At 42.0% G+C, this 19,487-nt stretch overlaps 1 protein-coding gene across 1 annotated transcript in view; it reads left to right on the forward strand.

The window, feature by feature from the left end:
- MIA2 (MIA SH3 domain ER export factor 2) overlaps positions 1-19,487 on the forward strand; it is a 598,301-nt gene that overhangs the window by 335,689 nt on the left and 243,125 nt on the right. Inside the window, exons 14-15 of the mRNA XM_053711462.1 lie at positions 5,511-5,615; positions 18,064-18,186. Of these exons, the coding sequence (XP_053567437.1) occupies positions 5,511-5,615; positions 18,064-18,186 (228 nt within the window). The remainder of the gene's footprint in view (positions 1-5,510; positions 5,616-18,063; positions 18,187-19,487) is intronic.

Below are 19,487 nucleotides of genomic sequence, written 5' to 3' on the forward strand. Positions count from 1 at the left end.
GCTAGAAAAATGCTGCTGATACCGGATTAATGTAAGTTAAGCCTAAATACAGTGATTTAATAGCGACTGGTATCAGGCTTATTACCAGAGATACATACTCTTATAAAATTGCAAGATTAAAACGTTTGCCGGCATGTTTAATCGTTTTTATATATGCTTGGTGATAAAACTTATTGGGGCCTAGTTTTTTTTCCACATGGCTGGCTTGATTTTTGCCTAGAAACAGTTTCCTGAGGCTTTCCACTGTTGTAATATGAGTGGGAGGGGCCTATTTTAGCGTTTTTCTGCACTGCTAAAATTACAGACAGAGACACTCAACTTCCCTCTGAAGGGCTCAAAAGGCTTCAAAAGTCGTGTTTGAGGAGGGTAACAACCACAGTAGACCTGTGGCAGTTGTTGTGACTAGGGATGCACCGAAATTTCGGCCGCAGAAAGTTTGGGCCGAAAATGGCATTTTTGGCTATTTCGGTTGTGACTAGTTTTAAAAACGTTTTTTTTCATTTATTATTCCGTTTTTGGTATTAAGGGGTTAATCATCCATTTGCAAGTGGGTGCGATGCTCTGCTAACTTGTTACCTACACTGTAAAAATTTCGTTAGTGTAACTGCCTTTTTTCACTGTTATTTCAAATTTTGACAAAATTTGTTTTTCTTAAAGACACAGTAACGTTTTTTATATTGCTTGTTTAACTTGATGCAAAGTGTTTTCCAAGCTTGCTAGTCTCATTGCTAGTCTGTACAAACATGTCTGACATAGAGGAAACTACTGGTTCATTATGTTTAAAAGCCATGGTGGAGCCCCATAGGAGAATGTGTACTAAATGTATTGATTTCACCTTAAACAGTAAAGATCAGTCTTTATCTATAAAATAATTGTCACCAGAGGGTTCTGTCGAGGGGGAAGTTATGCCGACTAACTCTCCCCACGTGTTGGACCCTTTGCCTCCCGCTCAAGGGACGCATGCTAGTATGGCGCCAAGTACATCAGGGACCCCCATAGCGATTACTTTGCAGGACATGGCTGCTATCATGGATAATACCCTGTCAGCAGTATTAGCCAGATTGCCTGAATTAAGAGGCAAGTGCGATAGCTCTGGGGTTAGACGAGATACAGAGCGTGTAGATGCTTTAAGAGCCATGTCGGATACTGCGTCACAATATGCAGAACCTGAGGACGGAGAGCTTCAGTCTGTGGGTGACATCTCTGACTCGGGGAAACCTGATTCAGAGATTTCTAATTTTAAATTTAAGCTTGAGAACCTCTGTGAATTGCTTGGGGAGGTGTTAGCTGCTCTGAATGACTGTGACACAATTGCAGTGCCAGAGAAATTGTGTAGACTGGATAAATACTATGCAGTGCCGGTGTGTACTGATGTTTTTCCAATACCTAAAAGGTTTACAGAAATTATTAGTAAGGAGTGGGATAGACCCGGTGTGCCGTTTTCCCCCCCTCCTATATTTAGGAAGTGGGGGGAGCAGTTTCTATTTTAGCAAAGCCTACCACTATCCCGGTTGAGGACAGTTGTGCTTTTTCAGATCCAATAGATAAAAAATTAGAGGGTTACCTTAAGAAAATGTTTATTCAACAAGGTTTTATTTTACAGCCCCTTGCATGCATTGCGCCTGATACTGCTGCGGCGGCATTCTGGTTTGAGGCCCTGGAAGAGGCCATCCATACAGCTCCATTGACTGAAATCATTGACAAGCTTAGAACACTTTAGCTAGCTAACTCATTTGTTTCTGATGCCATTGTTCATTTGACTAAACTAACGGCTAAGAATTCTGGATTCGCCATCCAGGCGCGTAGGGCACTATGGCTTAAATCCTGGTCAGCTGACGTGACTTCAAAGTCTAAATTACTCAACATTCCTTTCAAGGGGCAGACCTTATTCGGGCCTGGTTTGAAAGAAATTATTGCTGACATTACTGGAGGTAAGGGTCATACCCTTCCTCAGGACAGGGCCAAATCAAGCGCCAAACAGTCTAATTTTTGTGCCTTTCGAAATTTCAAGGCAGGTTCAGCATCAACTTCCTCTGCTTCAAAACAAGAGGGAACTTTTGCTCAATCCAAGCAGGCCTGGAAATCTAACCAGTCCTGGAACAAGGGCAAGCAGGCCAGAAAGCCTGCTGCTGCCCCCAAGACAGCATGAAGGAACGGCCCCCTATCTGGCAACGGATCTAGTAGGGGGCAGACTTTCTCTCTTCGCCCAGGCGTGGGCAAGAGATGTTCAGGATCCCTTGGCGTTAGAGATCATATCTCAGGGATATCTTCTGGACTTCAAAGCTTCTCCTCCACAGGGGAGATTTCACCTTTCAAGATTATCTGCAAACCAGATAAAGAAAGAGGCATTCCTACGCTGTGTGCAAGACCTCCTAGTAATGGGAGTGATCCATCCAGTTCCGCGGACGGAACAAGGACAGGGTTTTTATTCAAATCTGTTTGTGGTTCCCAAAAAAGAGGGAACCTTCAGACCAATTTTGGATCTAAAGATCTTAAACAAATTCCTCAGAGTTCCATCATTCAAGATGGAAACTATTCGGACCATCTTACCCATGATCCAAGAGGGTCAGTACATGACCACAGTGGATGCCTACCTTCACATTCCGATTCACAAGAATCATCATCGGTTCCTGAGATTTGCCTTTCTAGACAGGCATTACCAATTTGTAGCTCTTCCCTTCGGGTTGGCTACAGCCCCAAGAATTTTTACAAAGGTTCTGGGCTCTCTTCTGGCGGTTCTAAGACCGCGAGGCATAGCGGTAGCTCCTTATCTAGACGACATCCTGATACAGGCGTCAAGCTTTCAAATTGCCAAGTCTCACACAGATATAGTTCTGGCATTTCTGAGGTCGCATGGGTGGAAAGTGAACGAAGAAAAGAGTTCTCTATCTCCTCTCACAAGGGTTCTGTAGAAATGAAAATTTACCTGACGGAGTCCAGGTTATCAAAACTTCTAAATGCTTGCCGTGTTATTCACTCCACTCCGCGCCCTGCTGTGGCTCAGTGCATGGAGGTAATCGGCTTAATGGTAGCGGCAAAGGACATAGTGCCATTTGCGCGCCTGCATCTCAGACCGCTGCAATTATGCATGCTCAGTCAGTGGAATGGGGATTACACAGATTTGTCCCCTCTACTAAATCTGGATCAGGAAACCAGAGATTCTCTTCTCTGGTGGTTATCTCGGGTCCATCTGTCCAAGGGTATGACCTTTCGCAGACCAGATTGGACCATTGTAACAACAGATGCCAGCCTTCTAGGTTGGGGTGCAGTCTGGAACTCCCTGAAGGCTCAGGGATCGTGGACTCAGGAGGAGAAACTCCTCCCAATAAATATTCTGGAGTTAAGAGCAATATTCAATGCTCTTCTAGCTTGGCCTCAGTTAGCAACCCTGAGGTTCATCAGATTTCAGTCGGACAACATCACGACTGTGGCTTACATCAACCATCAAGGGGGAACCAGGAGTTCCCTAGCGATGTTAGAAGTCTCCATGATAATTCGCTGGGAAGAGTCTCACTCTTGCCACCTATCAGCAATCCATATCCCAGGTGTAGAGAACTGGGAGGCGGATTTTCTAAGTCATCAGACTTTTCTTCCGGGGGAGTGGGAACTCCATCCGGAGGTGTTTGCTCAATTGGTTCATCGTTGGGGCAAACCAGAACTGGATCTCATGGCGTCTCGCCAGAACGCCAAGCTTCCTTATTACGGATCCAGGTCCAGGGACCCAGAAGCAACGCTGATAGATGCTCTAGCAGCTCCTTGGTTCTTCAACCTGGCTTATGTGTTTCCACCGTTTCCTCTGCTCCCTCGACTGATTGCCAAAATCAGACAGGAGAGGGCATCGGTGATTCTGATAGCGCCTGCGTGGCCACGCAGGACCTGGTATGCAGACCTAGTGGACATGTCATCCTTTCCACCATGGACTCTGCCTCTGAGACAAGACCTTCTCATACAAGGTCCTTTCAATCATCCGAATCTAATTTCTCTGAGACTGACTGCATGGAGATTGAACGCTTGATTCTATCAAAGCGTGGCTTCTCCGAGTCTGTCATTGATACCTTAATACAGGCACGAAAGCCTGTCACCAGGAAAATCTACCACAAGATATGGCGTAAATATCTTCATTGGTGTGAATCCAAGAATTACTCATGGAGTAGGGTTAGGATTCCTAGGATATTGTCCTTCCTCCAAGAGGGTTTGGACAAAGGATTATCAGCTAGTTCTTTAAAGGGACAGATTTCTGCTCTGTCTATTCTTTTACACAAGCGTCTGGCAGAAGTTCCAGACGTTCAGGCATTTTGTCAGGCTTTAGTTAGAATTAAGCCTGTGTTTAAACCTGTTGCTCCTCCATGGAGCTTAAACTTGGTTCTTAAAGTTCTTCAAGGGGTTCCGTTTGAACCCCTTCATTCTATTGATATCAAACTTCTATCATAGAAAGTTCTTTTTCTGATGGCTATTTCCTCGGCTCGGAGAGTCTCGGAGAGTCTCTGATCTTTCATTCAGATAAAATAGTTCTGCTTACAAAACCTGGGTTTTTACCCAAGGTGGTTTCTAACAAGAATATCAATCAAGAGATTGTTGTTCCATCATTATGTCCTAATCCTTCTTCAAAGAAGGAACGTCTTTTGCATAATCTAGACGTAGTCCATGCCTTGAAGTTTTACTTACAAGCTACTAAAGATTTTCGTCAAACATCTAACCTGTTTGTTGTTTACTCTGGACAGAGGAGAGGTCAAAAGGCCTCGGCAACCTCTCTTTCTTTTTGGCTTCGGAGTATAATCCGTTTAGCCTATGAGACTGCTGGACAGCAGCCCCCTGAAAGGATTACAGCTCATTCCACTAGAGCTGTGGCTTCCACCTGGGCCTTTAAAAATGAAGCTTCTGTTGAACAGATTTGCAAGGCTGCGACTTGGTCTTTGCTTCATACCTTTTCCAAATTTTACAAATTTGATACTTTTGCTTCTTCGGAGGCTGTTTTTGGGAGAAAGGTTCTACAGGCAGTGGTTCCTTCCGTTTAAGTTCCTGCCTTGTCCCTCCCATCATCTGTGTACTTTAGCTTTGGTATTGGTATCCCATAAGTAATGGATGATCCGTGGACTGGATACACTTAACAAGAGAAAACATAATTTATGCTTACCTGATAAATGTATTTCTCTTGTAGTGTATCCAGTCCACGGCCCGCCCTGTCCTTTTAAGGCAGGTCTAAATTTTAATTAAACTACAGTCACCACTGCACCCTATGGTTTCTCCTTTCTCGGCTTGTTTCGGTCGAATCACTGGATATGGCAGTGAGGGGAGGAGCTATATAGCAGCTCTGCTGTGGGTGATCCTCTTGCAACTTCCTGTTGGGAAGGAGAATATCCCATAAGTAATGGATCATCCGTGGACTGGATACACTACAAGAGAAATAAATTTATCAGGTAAGCATAAATTATGTTTTTTTTGAGCTCCAGTTTACATTACTTAGTTATGCAACAGGCAAGTTAGATAAGTATTTTATTTTATTTTTGCAGATACGTACTACGCTAAAGGTGTTTGAGATTAACCAAGAGAGAATCGAGACCTCCCTCCAAGATAATATAGAAGAAAATATTCAGCTCCAGGAAAGTATTAAGCAGGTATGTTTTAAAGCTTGTATACAGAATGTGGATTTATTTTAACTTTGCAAATGAATATCTGAATATTGGTTTGCTTTAGCCAAAAGGATAGAGAAACATTCTGCCGAAGTTAAACTAATTTGCTAAATATTCATCATGCTTAATCTTTAGTTTGTATTGCCCACTAGTAGTCATATCTAGATCAGTACTTATCAAACTTTAGACCTTGACACACTTGGCAGTACAAATTTCTGTTGTGGCATAACTGTGTTCTTAAAGGGAGATTCCAGTTAAAATTTAAATGCACATAGATTTATTACATCTTTAATCAGAAACATATATGTAATATACATGTATTGGCAAAAATGCTTCTAGTAAAAGTTATCATTGTTTTAGTGTTAACATTTTTCTGGGCATGTGAAGCATGGCTAGATATTGTCACTGCACCCACATTTTAAATAATGCAGCTGCTCAGATCATCAGTGGAGCTTGTATCATGTCAGCCATTACCAAATTAAGTCATTACCAGATGGTACAAGCACCTTAGGCTAACTGAGCAAGTGCTGTGTTTAAAATGCTGGTGCACAGTGCATACTTAAACTTTTGAAACAGCTATAGTTTTTATTAGAAGCATTTTTGCTAATACATGTACATTACAAAATTTCTTCTGTTCAATAACGAAATGCACCCATGTGGTTTCCAATTTTAGCTGGAATATCCCTTTAATGCTGAACTCTTCTGTAATTAACTATAATGTTATAGTATTTTACAGTTTACACAACATTGACTATATTCAAATTAAATTACAATCAATGTATCCTCTTATTTATTTTCCTTGTGTGCAATTATTTTTTTCTGCGTGCAGGCTTGATGCCGCTTGTGTGTGGCCCTGAGAAAGTACAGAGTTGCTAAAATCTATCTGTCTGTCTGTATGTCTATCTATCTGTCTATCTATCTTTCTATCTATCTATGGGACAAACTTATATAGCACAAAAAAATTGATTCCTGCAGAGCTCTGGTCCAACCATTCAGGGTCTTTGTGCTATCTTGCCTTGGTAGGGTGCATTTGAAAATAGAAAGGTATAAAAGAGTGGGGTTCACCCAGTACAGTGCCTGCATTAGCTGGTGTCCAGGGGGTGTTTGTGGCGAAGGCCCAGTGGACAATTATCTCTCCGGACGGGCAGGCAGAGAAGACATACAGATTGCAAGCAATGAAGCCGTTGTGGGTTGCGTCTCTTAATATTCAGCATACAAACCCTCTAAGTCTCCAGCAAGTTCATTGCGGCTTTGTCCCTGCTCCTCTATTCTGGGTCTTGGTGGCCTGCTCCCTTTGTAAACTTCTCTGGAATTATTAATTTTTTAACCAAACCGCGTCTCACTGCTTCTGCAATTTCTAAGTCAGAACCATTTTCAGAACAGTGTCATATGTCAGATGTAGAGTTAGTGCCAAATTTAGCCACGTTTCCTACTGGATCTTTAATAGTCCGCTCCGTCTAAAGACTCCCCGTCTCTGATAAATGGTTTCTGATTGTTTGACAGTGCACTGTCATGCCGTGTTGCGGCTCAGTTTTACCGGTGTCTTAAATTAAGATGTCTACCATAAGAATTATACTACCGCGTCACTTCCGGTGACGTGTAGTCAGCTGCTGGAGGGTTGTGGCGCTCTCTGCGCATAGGCACAATAAACAGCGCTCACTGGAGGCCCAACCTCCTACAAACAGCTGTTTAAGGCAGAAAAGGTGACAACTTACTTTAGAACACTGGTGTTCTAAAGTAAGTTGTCTACTGCGTAGGAATTGCCGCCTGATCAATCTGTCCTTCTCTCCATAACACAGATTTTATTTTGCAATAATTTTTAAATAGTTTGTACTTGCTGTATTTAGTTCCTTTTTCGCTGTTCTATACCTTTATAACAATATATCAAATTAGTCAACGCTGTACTTCAGAAAACGCAAAAATACAGCACAGTACAGCGTTGACTAATTTGAGATATTGCTATAAAGGTATAGAACGGAGAAAAAGGAACTAAATACAGCAAGTACAAACTTTCAAAATTATTGCACAATAAAATCTGTGTTATGGAGAGAAGGACAGAGCGATCAGGCGGCAATTCCTATGCGGTAGACAACTTACTTTACAATACCGATGTTCTAAAGTAAGTTGTCACCTATTCGGCCTTAAACAGCTGTTTGTAGGAGGTTGGGCCTCTAGCGCATGAGCAGTGAGTGCCACAAACCTCCAGCAGCTGATTAAAGTTACCGGAAGTGACGCGGTAGTCACATTCCTACGCGGTAGACAACTAACTTTAGAACAACGGCAGCCAAATTTTACTTTCCACATCCTTCTGGTGTTATGCGGCCTGACAAGCTGCCTGCGCTACACCAAGTGTTAAGGTGCGCATCCCACTACTGCGCACCTTTTGTGTGAACATTGATTACAATGCATATTTTTATAGTAAATCTGTAAAAAAAAAAAGGTTTGGCTCAGAAAATCCATGTAAAGCCTCAATTAATAATAATACAATTCAGTGTAGAATCACCACACACACTGGAAAGTTAGTTACTTTTTAAAACATAAACATATGGCACCTGAAATGCTACTCTTGTCACTGGCAAATCAAACTTAAGGGGAGAGACTTGCTTTCCGTTAACAGCTTGCATTAGGACATTCCTTCATGCACCAGGCTATACATCTTTCCTACATTGAGTGACTGTGTGCAGCAGCTGTCTATCGATTAGCGAACAATGAGCCTCACTCTCGGTCATGTCCTGAACATGTGGCAAACCTTGTCCAATCAGATGCTGCAAAAAACGAAACACATACGGCACTCGTAACAAGGATACTCCGACTTGTACCTCTATCTTGTCAGCATCACTCTACCTGGGGAATATAGGCGGCTGCTCAGCCAAAGAAACTGGCAACCCATTAGCTGAAGAATCATTCAAGGATCCAGCGAGCAGTAAAGTTATAATACAACATAGCTTTTATTAGCAGTATGAACAAAATATAAGGAGAATATAAGGAGAATGTGTGTCATGAATAAAAAGCCTACTCATTTCAGCATATAGCTCTAGTCCTGGCTTAGAGTGCTTACTAGCCCAGCTTTAAAAATGGCTAAAATGTTGTAATTTGGTCCACATAATCTAAATCATTATTACAAACATGCAGTATCAATGTTCCATTAACAGTCATCAAAATAGTCATCTGTTTACACAAAAAGAGGACAATTTAATGTATCTAGGTCCCACAACCGTGATGTGAAATCTCAAATTAGGGAACATCTCTCCTATTACTATTGGCACCTCTACCACACCCCATATGCAATATTTTACACAAAAACCTGGTTGCAGTGAAGCTACTTTCAGAAGGAAGGCAATTGAACAAGTAGTCAGGACATAAAGAGAAGGTGATAGACCTTCTCAGAAAAGGGCTGTAGTGGTTGCCTATCGTATGGAGCTTAAACCTGACACAAATTGGTGGTACAGTGTATTTCAAGGGACAATGTGAAATGCTGACTGTCAGTGTCACGTAGTGGGGCTAATTATGTTCATTTGGCTCCTACGGTGACGTTATTCTAATCAGGGCTGTTGGTTGACGCTGGGGAGCTAAGGATAAATCTGAGAAAGCGGCTCCGTGATGCATGTGTGTGTAACGTGTTTTTACTATGGTTAGCGGCTGTGAGAAGTACTGGGATAAGCTGTTTTAGCTTCAGATAATCTAGGTGTGGTCGCTTATAATTTTTCTTTCCGGCCATTTTTACTCTACAAGAGGCCCTCTTTCTGATTACCGACCACGAGGGGCGGGGCTGATTTTGCGCGCTTCAGACCGGATGCGTCTTGAAGCCGCGCACTTTCTTCTGGCTGAGATCTGCAGAGGACGTGTTTCCCGGACGCTTGTCGAGACCGCATGGTTCTAGTAATTAAAGCAGGCGCTCTTAAGTGCACTGTTTGTGTCACTGTGTCATGGGGGCAGGTAGGCGCCGCAGCGGAGCTGTGGCGAGGTGCACTGGTGTTTAGTTTAGTTTAAAGTTTTGTTTAACTTTTTACACTAGTTCTTTTTCTGTAAAATATATATGAGTGTTAAAGGCACAGAACGCTTCTAGAGTAAAGCATAACAGTGTTTAGAGCAGCAATTATAAGCGCATTATAAATCAAACAAGCTTATAGCTGCCTTAGTTTTGGACATAGAACCTTTCCATTTTTCTCAGTTTTTTTTATATAAAAGAAAAACAATTGCATAGACAGACTGTTTTTTTTATATTTTTGTTGAAGCTTATTAATAGCACCATATTCATTCTTGTTTAGGATATGGATTTGCAAAGCATCACATGTTCATTATGTTTGAATGCTAATGTGGAGCCCCCTGTTACTTTTTGTCCTTCATGCACTGAAAGGACTTTACAGTTTAGGGAACGTATTTTCTTTAATGAAGATATGTCTAAAGCGGATGTTTCTCAGGATTCTGCTGAGGTTCAGAGTATGCCGCAACTTTCTCTCCAAGCGTCACAGCCATTACCACTCGCTCAGGCGATGCCTTGTTCTTCAACGGCGTCTGCGGCGTTCACCCTGCAGGATATTGCTGCAGTGATGTCATCTACTCTTTTAGAGGTGTTATGTGCTTTACCTTTACTGCAAGGCAAGCGCAGTAGGAAAGAGGCCCATGTGGTCCATGCAGCTTCTGATGCCTTGATGGCGATTTTCGATGTACCCTCCCAGGGCTCTGAATTGGGGGTTTGGAAGCTCTGTCTGAGGGGGAACTTTCTGACTCGGGAAGTAATTTGCCCCTGACGGATTCGGGCATAATGTCCTTCAGATTTAAGCATGGACACCTCCGCCTGTTTCTCCGGGAGGTTTTGTTGACTCTGGACGACTGTGACCCAATTGTGGTCCTTCCAGAGAAATTGAGTAAGATGGACAAATATTTAGAGGTCCCTTCTTATTCTGATGTTTTCCCTGTTCCCAAGAGAACTTCGGAAATGGTGGCTAAGGAATGGAAGAGACCGGGTATTCCATTCTCCCCTCCTACTGTTTTCAAGAAGATGTACCCTATTGCTGACGCTATTAGGGATTCTTGGCAGACGGTGCCTAAGGTGGAGGGAGCTATATTCACTTTGGCTAAACGGACTATTGAGGATAGTTGTGCCTTCAAAGACCCTATGGATAAAAAACTGGAAGGTCTCCTCAAAAAGATCTATGTTCATCAGGGGTTGTTATTACAACCGGTGGCCTGCATTGTCACAGTTACGACTGCGGCTGCTTTTTGGTTTGATGCCTTAGAAGAATCTCTTATAACCGAGACTTCTTTGGAAGAAATACAAGACAGAATTAAGGCTCTTAAGTTAGCTAACTCCTTTGTTACAGATGCTGCCTTTCAGATTTCCAAGCTGGCAGCTAAGAGTTCAGGATTTTCCATCCTAGCACGTAGAGCTTTATGGTTAAAGTTTTGGTCTGCGGATGTATTGTCTAAATCTAAGCTTTTGGCTTTACCTTACAAGGGGAAGACCCTGTTTGGGCCTGACTTAAAGGAGATTATTTCCGACATCACGGGAGGTAAGGGTCATTCCCTCCCTCAGGATAGGAAGTCCGAACAGAGGGGTCGTCAGAGTAATTTTCGTTCCTTTTGAAAATTTAAAGGAACCCCCTCTTCCTTTTCTTCTAAACCAGAAGGTAACTATCCTGCAGACAAATCTACCTGGAGACCAAATCAATCTTGGAACAAGGTTAAGCAATCCAAGAAGCCTGCCGCTGCTCCCAAGTCAGCATGAAGGGTTGGCCCCCGATCCGGGACCGGATCTAGTATGGGGCAGACTGTCTTTCTTCATCCAGGCTTGGATAAGAGATGTTCAGTATCCCTGGGCATTAGAAATAGTGTCTCAGGGATACAAGTTGGAATTCAGAAATTCTCCCCCCAGAGGAAGGTTTCTTCTTTCTCGATTGTCTGTAGACCAGATAAAGAGAGAGGCGTTCTGTGTAAAAGACCTCTCCTCCATGGGAGTAATTTGTCTCGTTCCTATACAGGGGCAGGGCTTTTATTCCAATCTGTTCGTAGTCCCCAAAAAAGAGGGAACTTTCAGACCTATCTTAGATCTCAAGAGTCTAAACAAGTTTCTCAGAGTTCCATCCTTCAAGATGGAAACTATTCGTACCATTCTTCTGTTGATCCAGGAGGGTCAATTTATAACTACCGTGGACTTAAAGGATGCATATCTTCATGTTCCTATCCACAGAGATCATCACAAGTTCCTGAGGTTTGCCTTTCTGGACACTCATTTCCAGTTCATGGCTCTGCCTTTTGGTCTGGCCACGGCACCCAGAATTTTCACAAAGGTCCTGGGGTCTCTGCTGGCGGTTCTTCGGCCGTGGGGCATTGCAGTGGCGCCTTATCTGGACGATATTCTAATACAGGCGTCATCTTATCAGCTAGCAAGGTCTCATACCGACCTTGTTCTCTCCTTCCTGAGGACTCACGGGTGGAAGATAAATCTGGGAAAGAGTTTGCTAATTCCACAAACCAGGGTACCCTTCTTGGGAACTCTCATCGACTCTCTATCCATGAAAATTTTTCTGACAGAGGTCAGGAGATTATAGATCATGAATACATGTCGAGCCCTTCAGTCCAATCCTCGGCTGTCAGTGGCTCAGTGTATGGAGGTACTTGGATTGATGGTGGCGGCAATGGACATAGTTCTTTTTGCTCGGTTTAATCTCCGACCACTGCAATTGAGCATGCTCAGGCAGTGGAATGGAGATTATGCAGACTTGTCTCCTCAAATTCATCTAGATCAGGAGACAAGGGAATCTCTTCTTTGGTGGTTGTCACGGGATCATCTATCCCAGGGGACATGCTTTCGCAGACCCTCGTGGGTGATTGTGACGATGGACGCCATCCTATTGGGCTGGGGAGCGGTCTGGAACTCCCTGAGGGCTCAGGGTGTATGGACTCAGGCAGAGTCTCTTCTTCCAATCAATATTCTGGAACTGAGAGCCATTTTCAATGTGCTTCAGGCATGGCCTCAGCTGGCTTCGGCCCATTTCATCAGGTTCCAATCGGACAACATAACGACAGTGGCTTACGTCAATCATCAGGGAGGAACCAGGAGTTCCTTGGTGATGACAGAAGTAGCCAAAATCATACGGTGGGCGGAGACTCACTTGCCATCTGTCTGCAATTTATATCCCAGGGGTGGACAACTGGGAAGCAGACTTCCTGAGCAGACAGACTTTCCATCCAGGGGAGTGGGAAATTCATCCGGAGGTGTTCTCTACCCTGATCCAGAGTTGGAACTTATGGCGTCTCGTCAGAATGCCAAGCTTCCGAGATACTGGTCCAGATCCAGGGATCCCCAGGCCGAACTGATAGATGCCTTGGCAGTGCCTTGGTCCTTCAACCTAGCTTATGTGTTTCCTCAGTTTGCTCTCTTTCCCCGGGTGATTGCTCGAATCAAACAGGAGAGGGCTTCAGTGATCCTCATTGCTCCTGCGTGGCCTTGCAGGACTTCGTATGCCGATCTGGTGGACATGTCATCCCTGCCACCGTGGAGACTCCCATTGAGAGAAGACCTTCTCATTCAGGGACCCTTCCATCATCCGAATCTAGTTTCTCTGCAACTGACTGCATGGAGATTGAACGCTTGATTTTATCTAAGCGGGGGTTCTCTGATTCGGTCATTGATACTTTGATTCAGGCTCGTAAACCTGTTACTAGAAGAATTTACCATAAGATATGGTGTACATATCTTTATTGGTGTGAATCCAAAGGCTACTCATGGAGTAGGGTTAGGATTCCCAGGATTTTGTCCTTTCTCCAAGAAGGATTGGAGAAAGGGTTATCTGCAAGTTCATTAAAGGGACAGATTTCTGCTTTGTCTATTTTGCTTCACAAGCGTCTGGCAGATGTCCCAGACGTTCAATCCTTTTGTCAGGCTCTGACTAGAATCAGACCTGTGTTTCGATCTATTGCTCCGCCTTGGAGTTTGAATTTAGTTCTTAAAGTTCTTCAAGGGATTCCGTTTGAACCTATGCATTCCATAGATATTAAGTTATCTTGGAAAGTTTTGTTTTTGGTTGCTATTTCTTCTGCTCGCAGAGTATCTGAGCTTTCAGCATTACAATGTGATTCCCCTTATCTTATTTTCCATTCGGATAAGGCAGTGTTACGTACCAAACCTGGTTTCCTTCCTAAGGTTGTTTCTAGTAGGAACATTAATCAGGAGATTGTTGTTCCTTCCTTGTGTCCTAATCCTTCTAAGAAGGAGCGTCTATTACATAATTTAGACGTAGTCCATGCCTTGAAGTTTTACTTACAGGCAACTAAGGAATTTCGTCAATCTTCTTCCTTGTTCGTTGTGTTTTCTGGGAAGCGTAGGGGTCAAAAAGTTATGGCTACCTCTCTTTCTTTTTGGCTGAAGAGTATCATCCGTTTTGCATATGAGACTGCTGGACAGCAGCCTCCTGAAAGAATTACGGCTCATTCCGCTAGGGCGGTGGCTTCCTCGTGGGCATTCAAAAATTATGCTTCTGTTGAACAGATTTGCAAAGCTGCAACTTGGTGGTCTCTTCACACTTTTTCCAAATTTTCCAAATTCAATACTTTTGCCTCGTCTGAGGCTGTTTTTGGGAGGAAAGTTCTTCAAGCAGTGGTGCCTTCCGTTTATGTTCCCTGTCTTGTCCCTCCCGTTTCATCCGTGTACTGTAGCTTTGGTATTGTATCCCACAAGTAAGGATGAATTCCGTGGACTCATTGCATCTTGTAAAAGAAAAAGAAATTTATGCTTACCTGAATTTAATTTTTTTAATTTATTTTACGATACGATGAGTCCACGGCCCACCCTGTTTTTATATGACAGGTCTTTTTATTTTTTGCTAAACTTCAGACACCTCTGCACCTTGGCTTTTCCTTTCTCTTCCTAACTTTGGTCGAATGACTGGAGTGGGAGGGAAGGGAGGAGCTATATATATACAGCTCTGTTGTGGTGTTCTTTGCCTCCTCCTGCTGACCAGGAGGCGATATCCCACAAGTAAGGATGAATTCCGTGGACGACTCATATCGTAAAAGAAATAAATTTATCAGGTAAGCATAAATTTCCAAATTTCCACCACAAAACACAGCACATAAAGAAGCCAAGAGATCTGCTATTATTTAGTAGTAGAAACAATTTTTTAAGCTATAAGCAAGGAACAGCCCCATGAATATAATACAAAAGCAATGTGTGTTTTATGTGGGCAGTAATAATAGCAAACAAATTAACACACCTTTTTTCTTTTTATTAAAAACATGAGAAAATGATTGAAAAGGCAATTGTCATAAACATGTGCATGACTAGCCCTGGTTGTAATCAGGGTATTAGCCAAATATATATCACCATTATAAGTCCATCTTCATGCTTGAGGGATAATTGTTTACATCAGTATTTATTATAGGATGTCCTTACCTTCATCAATGTTTGCATATCCGGTAAACTTCATACAAATATTAATGATCAGCAATGCTTAAACCTATTAAGTCTGTGCCCTTTATACTGTATATAAAAAATTATACAGCTGTACGGTTATGGCAGTATTTCAGGAACAGAGTTAATTGATCACAGGCAGCCACCAAATGTTCCTTGATTGCCCAAATCTATGGCGTTGTTTTACCATAATATACTCAAAGATGACAATGACATGCATTTGAAGGGACATTAAATACAAACTTGCACCCACATAAAATGTGTATTAATACATAGTAAAAGGAGATTTAATTGTACATGAATCCATATATTTTGCCTGTCATGGATATCATTTTAGCTGGGTAAATTCTCCCGACAGGGTGACTGCAGTTTTTCTAAAATTGGCTGTGTGTAGAGTAGTGCAACAGTCTCAAATTTTAAGAAGATTGCCTCTGAGTGACAATGGTATCCACCATTTATTCGCAACCAGGGGATTATGGACCACAATGTTGTGCATGCAGATATCTCACCTTATCTATGACATCCTGGTGAAAGGATGTTGTGGCCAATGGTTTTAATATATATTGTTAAGAATGGTGGTTGGAATTTGTAGTTGAAGGGACAGCAAACACCTTGAGATATTATATGTTTATATATTAAATGTTTTAAGTTATGTGTAATGAAACAACTTTGCAATATATTTTAATTATTTATTTTGCCCCTTTTTATGTAATTTAGCTCTGAAAACCGAGAAATTTCTAATAATCAGAACATGAAAAGCACCCTGCTGACTTTTCAAGCTAACCCTGCTACATCTATTTGACTAACTGGCTTTAACTGATAACAGCTGCTAATAAATGATGACAGCAGCTAATTAGTAGATTGTCTCCTCTAAATAAGGCAAATAGTGGGTGGAGTTTAGCTGTTGATAAACAACTGAAGTTAAAATGATGTTAATTTGTTTGTTAATTTGGCTGATATGTTATTCTATAGCTTCACAACAGAAATATCTTCTAATTACAAGGTATTTACTGTCCATTTAATCTTAGGGTTAACCCTTGAATGTTGAGAGTTTGCAATTCATTTCTTAGGCCTTATTTTGGTATGGTGACATGGCAGACTATTTATTCTGATAGCCACAATATTGTTTTCGAAGAGGGTCCCCTCAGCAAATGAGACCAAGAAAACAAAGGCCACTGGGCTTTTTAAAACTGAACTGCACTGAAACAGAAAAACAATGAATTTGAGTTGCTCTTTTAACCTATAACAGTGGCATTTAAACACAAAAAGACAGGATTGCTGAGACAGGCCATTCTACCTTTAAGTAGGTGAGTTATGTTTTCACCTGTAGAACGTTAACCGATTTTACACTTCTTTTCTCCAACATAGGTGTGTCCGGTCCACGGCGTCATCCTTACTTGTGGGATATTCTCTTCCCCAACAGGAAATGGCAAAGAGCCCAGCAAAGCTGGTCACATGATCCCTCCTAGGCTCCGCCTACCCCAGTCATTCTCTTTGCCGTTGTACAGGCAACATCTCCACGGAGATGGCTTAGAGTTTTTTTAGTGTTTAACTGTAGTTTTTATTATTCAATCAAGAGTTTGTTATTTTAAAATAGTGCTGGTATGTACTATTTACTCAGAAACAGAAAAGAGATGAAGATTTCTGTTTGTATGAGGAAAATGATTTTAGCACCGTAACTAAAATCCATGGCTGTTCCACACAGGACTGTTGAGAGTAATTAACTTCAGTTGGGGGAACAGTGTGCAGTCTCTTACTGCTTGAGGTATGACACATTCTAACAAGACGATGTAATGCTGGAAGCTGTCATTTTCCCTATGGGATCCGGTAAGCCATGTTTATTAAGATAGTAAATAAGGGCTTCACAAGGGCTTATTAAGACTGTAGACTTTTTCTGGGCTAAATCGATTCATTATTAACACATATTTAGCCTTGAGGAATCATTTATTCTGGGTATTTTGATATGATTATATCGGCAGGCACTGTTTTAGACACCTTATTCTTTAGGGGCTTTCCCTAATCATAGTCAGAGCCTCATTTTCGCGCCGGTATGGCGCACTTGTTTTTGAGGACAGCATGGCATGCAGCTGCATGTGTGTGGAGCTCTGATACATAGAAAAGTCTTTCTGAAGGCATCATTTGGTATCGTATTCCCCTTTGGGCTTGGTTGGGTCTCAGCAACTTCTACCTCTCTCTCCTTCTGGATTAAAAGCATTATCCGATTGGCTTATGAGACTGCCGGACGGCAGCCTCCTGAAAGAATCACAGCTCACTCCTAGGATTTTCTCATAGGTACTAGGGTCCCTTCTGGCGGTGCTCCACTAGGGCTGTGGCTTCCACATGGGCCTTCAAGAACGAGGCTTCTGTTGATCAGATATGTAAGGCAGCGACTTGGTCTTCACTGCACACTTTTTCTAAATTTTACAAATTTGATACTTTTGCTTCTTCTGAGGCTATTTTTGGGAGAAAGGTTTTGCAAGCCGTGGTGCCTTCCATTTAGGTGACCTGATTTGTTCCCTCCCTTCATCCGTGTCCTAAAGCTTTGGTATTGGTTCCCACAAGTAAGGATGACGCCGTGGACCGGACACACCTATGTTGGAGAAAACAGAATTTATGTTTACCTGATAAATTACTTTCTCCAACGGTGTGTCCGGTCCACGGCCCGCCCTGGTTTTTTTAATCAGGTCTGATCATTTATTTTCTTTAACTACAGTCACCACGGTAACATATGGTTTCTCCTATGCAAATATTCCTCCTTAACGTCGGTCGAATGACTGGGGTAGGCGGAGCCTAGGAGGGATCATGTGACCAGCTTTGCTGGGCTCTTTGCCATTTCCTGTTGGGGAAGAGAATATCCCACAAGTAAGGATGACGCCGTGGACCGGACACACCGTTGGAGAAAGTAATTTATCAGGTAAACATAAATTCTGTTTTTTTTTTTGGTGAGAAAATAAATGTGCCCTGTTAGATCACTTTTTTTTTATTATTATTATTATTATTTTTTTAATTATTTTTTTAAAGCTTTCTAATGAAGACGAAGGTTGGGAAGAAAGATTTAGTGAATTATCTGAGAATTCAAAAATGCTGAGTTCATCTGTGGATGAAATGCGTGAAGACCTGACTAATAAACAGAGTCAAATCAAGGTACGTTTTAATTAAGCACTGTTTGTTAAATACTTTTAAATAAACTCTATGGATAATTGAGTTCATCTGGATTTGAAAGCCTTCTAGAGTTGCCTGTTCTTCATGCTTTATTTATTTACACCTGTTCAGCATTATGATTGCAATTCTATACATTATTGAAAACATTGTTGCCATACAGTGTTCACCATTAGTGATGTTGCGAACATAAAAATTTAAGTTCGCAAACGGCGGACTCGAACTTCCGCAAACGTTCGCGAACCGGGCGAACCGCAATTGACTTCAATAGGCAGGCGAACTTTAAAACCCACAATGACTCTTTCTGGCCACAATAGTGATGGAAAAGTTGTTTCAAGGGGACTAACACCTGGACTGTGGAATGCCGGAGGGGGATCCATGGCAAAACTCCCACGGAAAATTACATAGTTGATGCAGAGTCTGGTTTTAACCCATAAAGGGGCTAAATCACCTAACATTCCTAAATTGTTTGGAATAACGTGCTTTAAAACATCAGGTATGATGTTGTATCGATCAGGTAGTGTAAGGGTTACACCCGCTTCACAGTGACAGACCAAACTCCCTGTGTAACGCACCGCAAACAACCGCAAACAGTCCATTTGCACAACCACGAGATAGATAGATTTGATAGATAGATACATTGAAGGCAACTTCAATTAGATTACACTAGCAGACTGATGTTTCACAGTCAAAAAATATTTTTTTTAAATATTTACACTACTGTTATAACAAATATGATTGGTGGCACTAGTTGGCAAGTGGGCCTGGCACACACGCTGGGAGGAAGGCAACTGCAATTAGATTACACTAGGTGACTGATGTTTCTCAGTCAAAAAAGTTTTTATTTTAAATATTTACAATACTGTTATAACAAATATGATTGGTGGCATTAGTTGGCAAGTGGGCCTGGCACACACGCTGGCAGGCAGGCAACTGCAATTAAATTACACTACATGACTGATGTTTCTCAGTCAAAAAAGTTTTTATTTTAAATATTTACAATACTGTTATAACAAATATGATTGGTGGCACTAGTTGGCAAGTGGGCCTGGCACACACGCTGGCAGGCAGGCAACTGCAATTCAATTGCACTAGCAGACTGATGATTCACAGTCAAAAAAGTTTTTATTTAAAATATTTACACTACTGTTATAACAAATATGATTCGTGGCACTAGTTGGAAAGTGGGCCTGGCACACACGCTGGCAGACAGGCAACTGCAATTAAATAACAATAGCAGACTGATGTAAAAGTTTTTTTTTAAAAAAGCTATACTAATGTTACAA

The sequence above is a fragment of the Bombina bombina genome, chromosome 1 (genome assembly GCF_027579735.1).
Source record: "Bombina bombina isolate aBomBom1 chromosome 1, aBomBom1.pri, whole genome shotgun sequence".
NCBI classification, from domain to species: domain Eukaryota; kingdom Metazoa; phylum Chordata; class Amphibia; order Anura; family Bombinatoridae; genus Bombina; species Bombina bombina.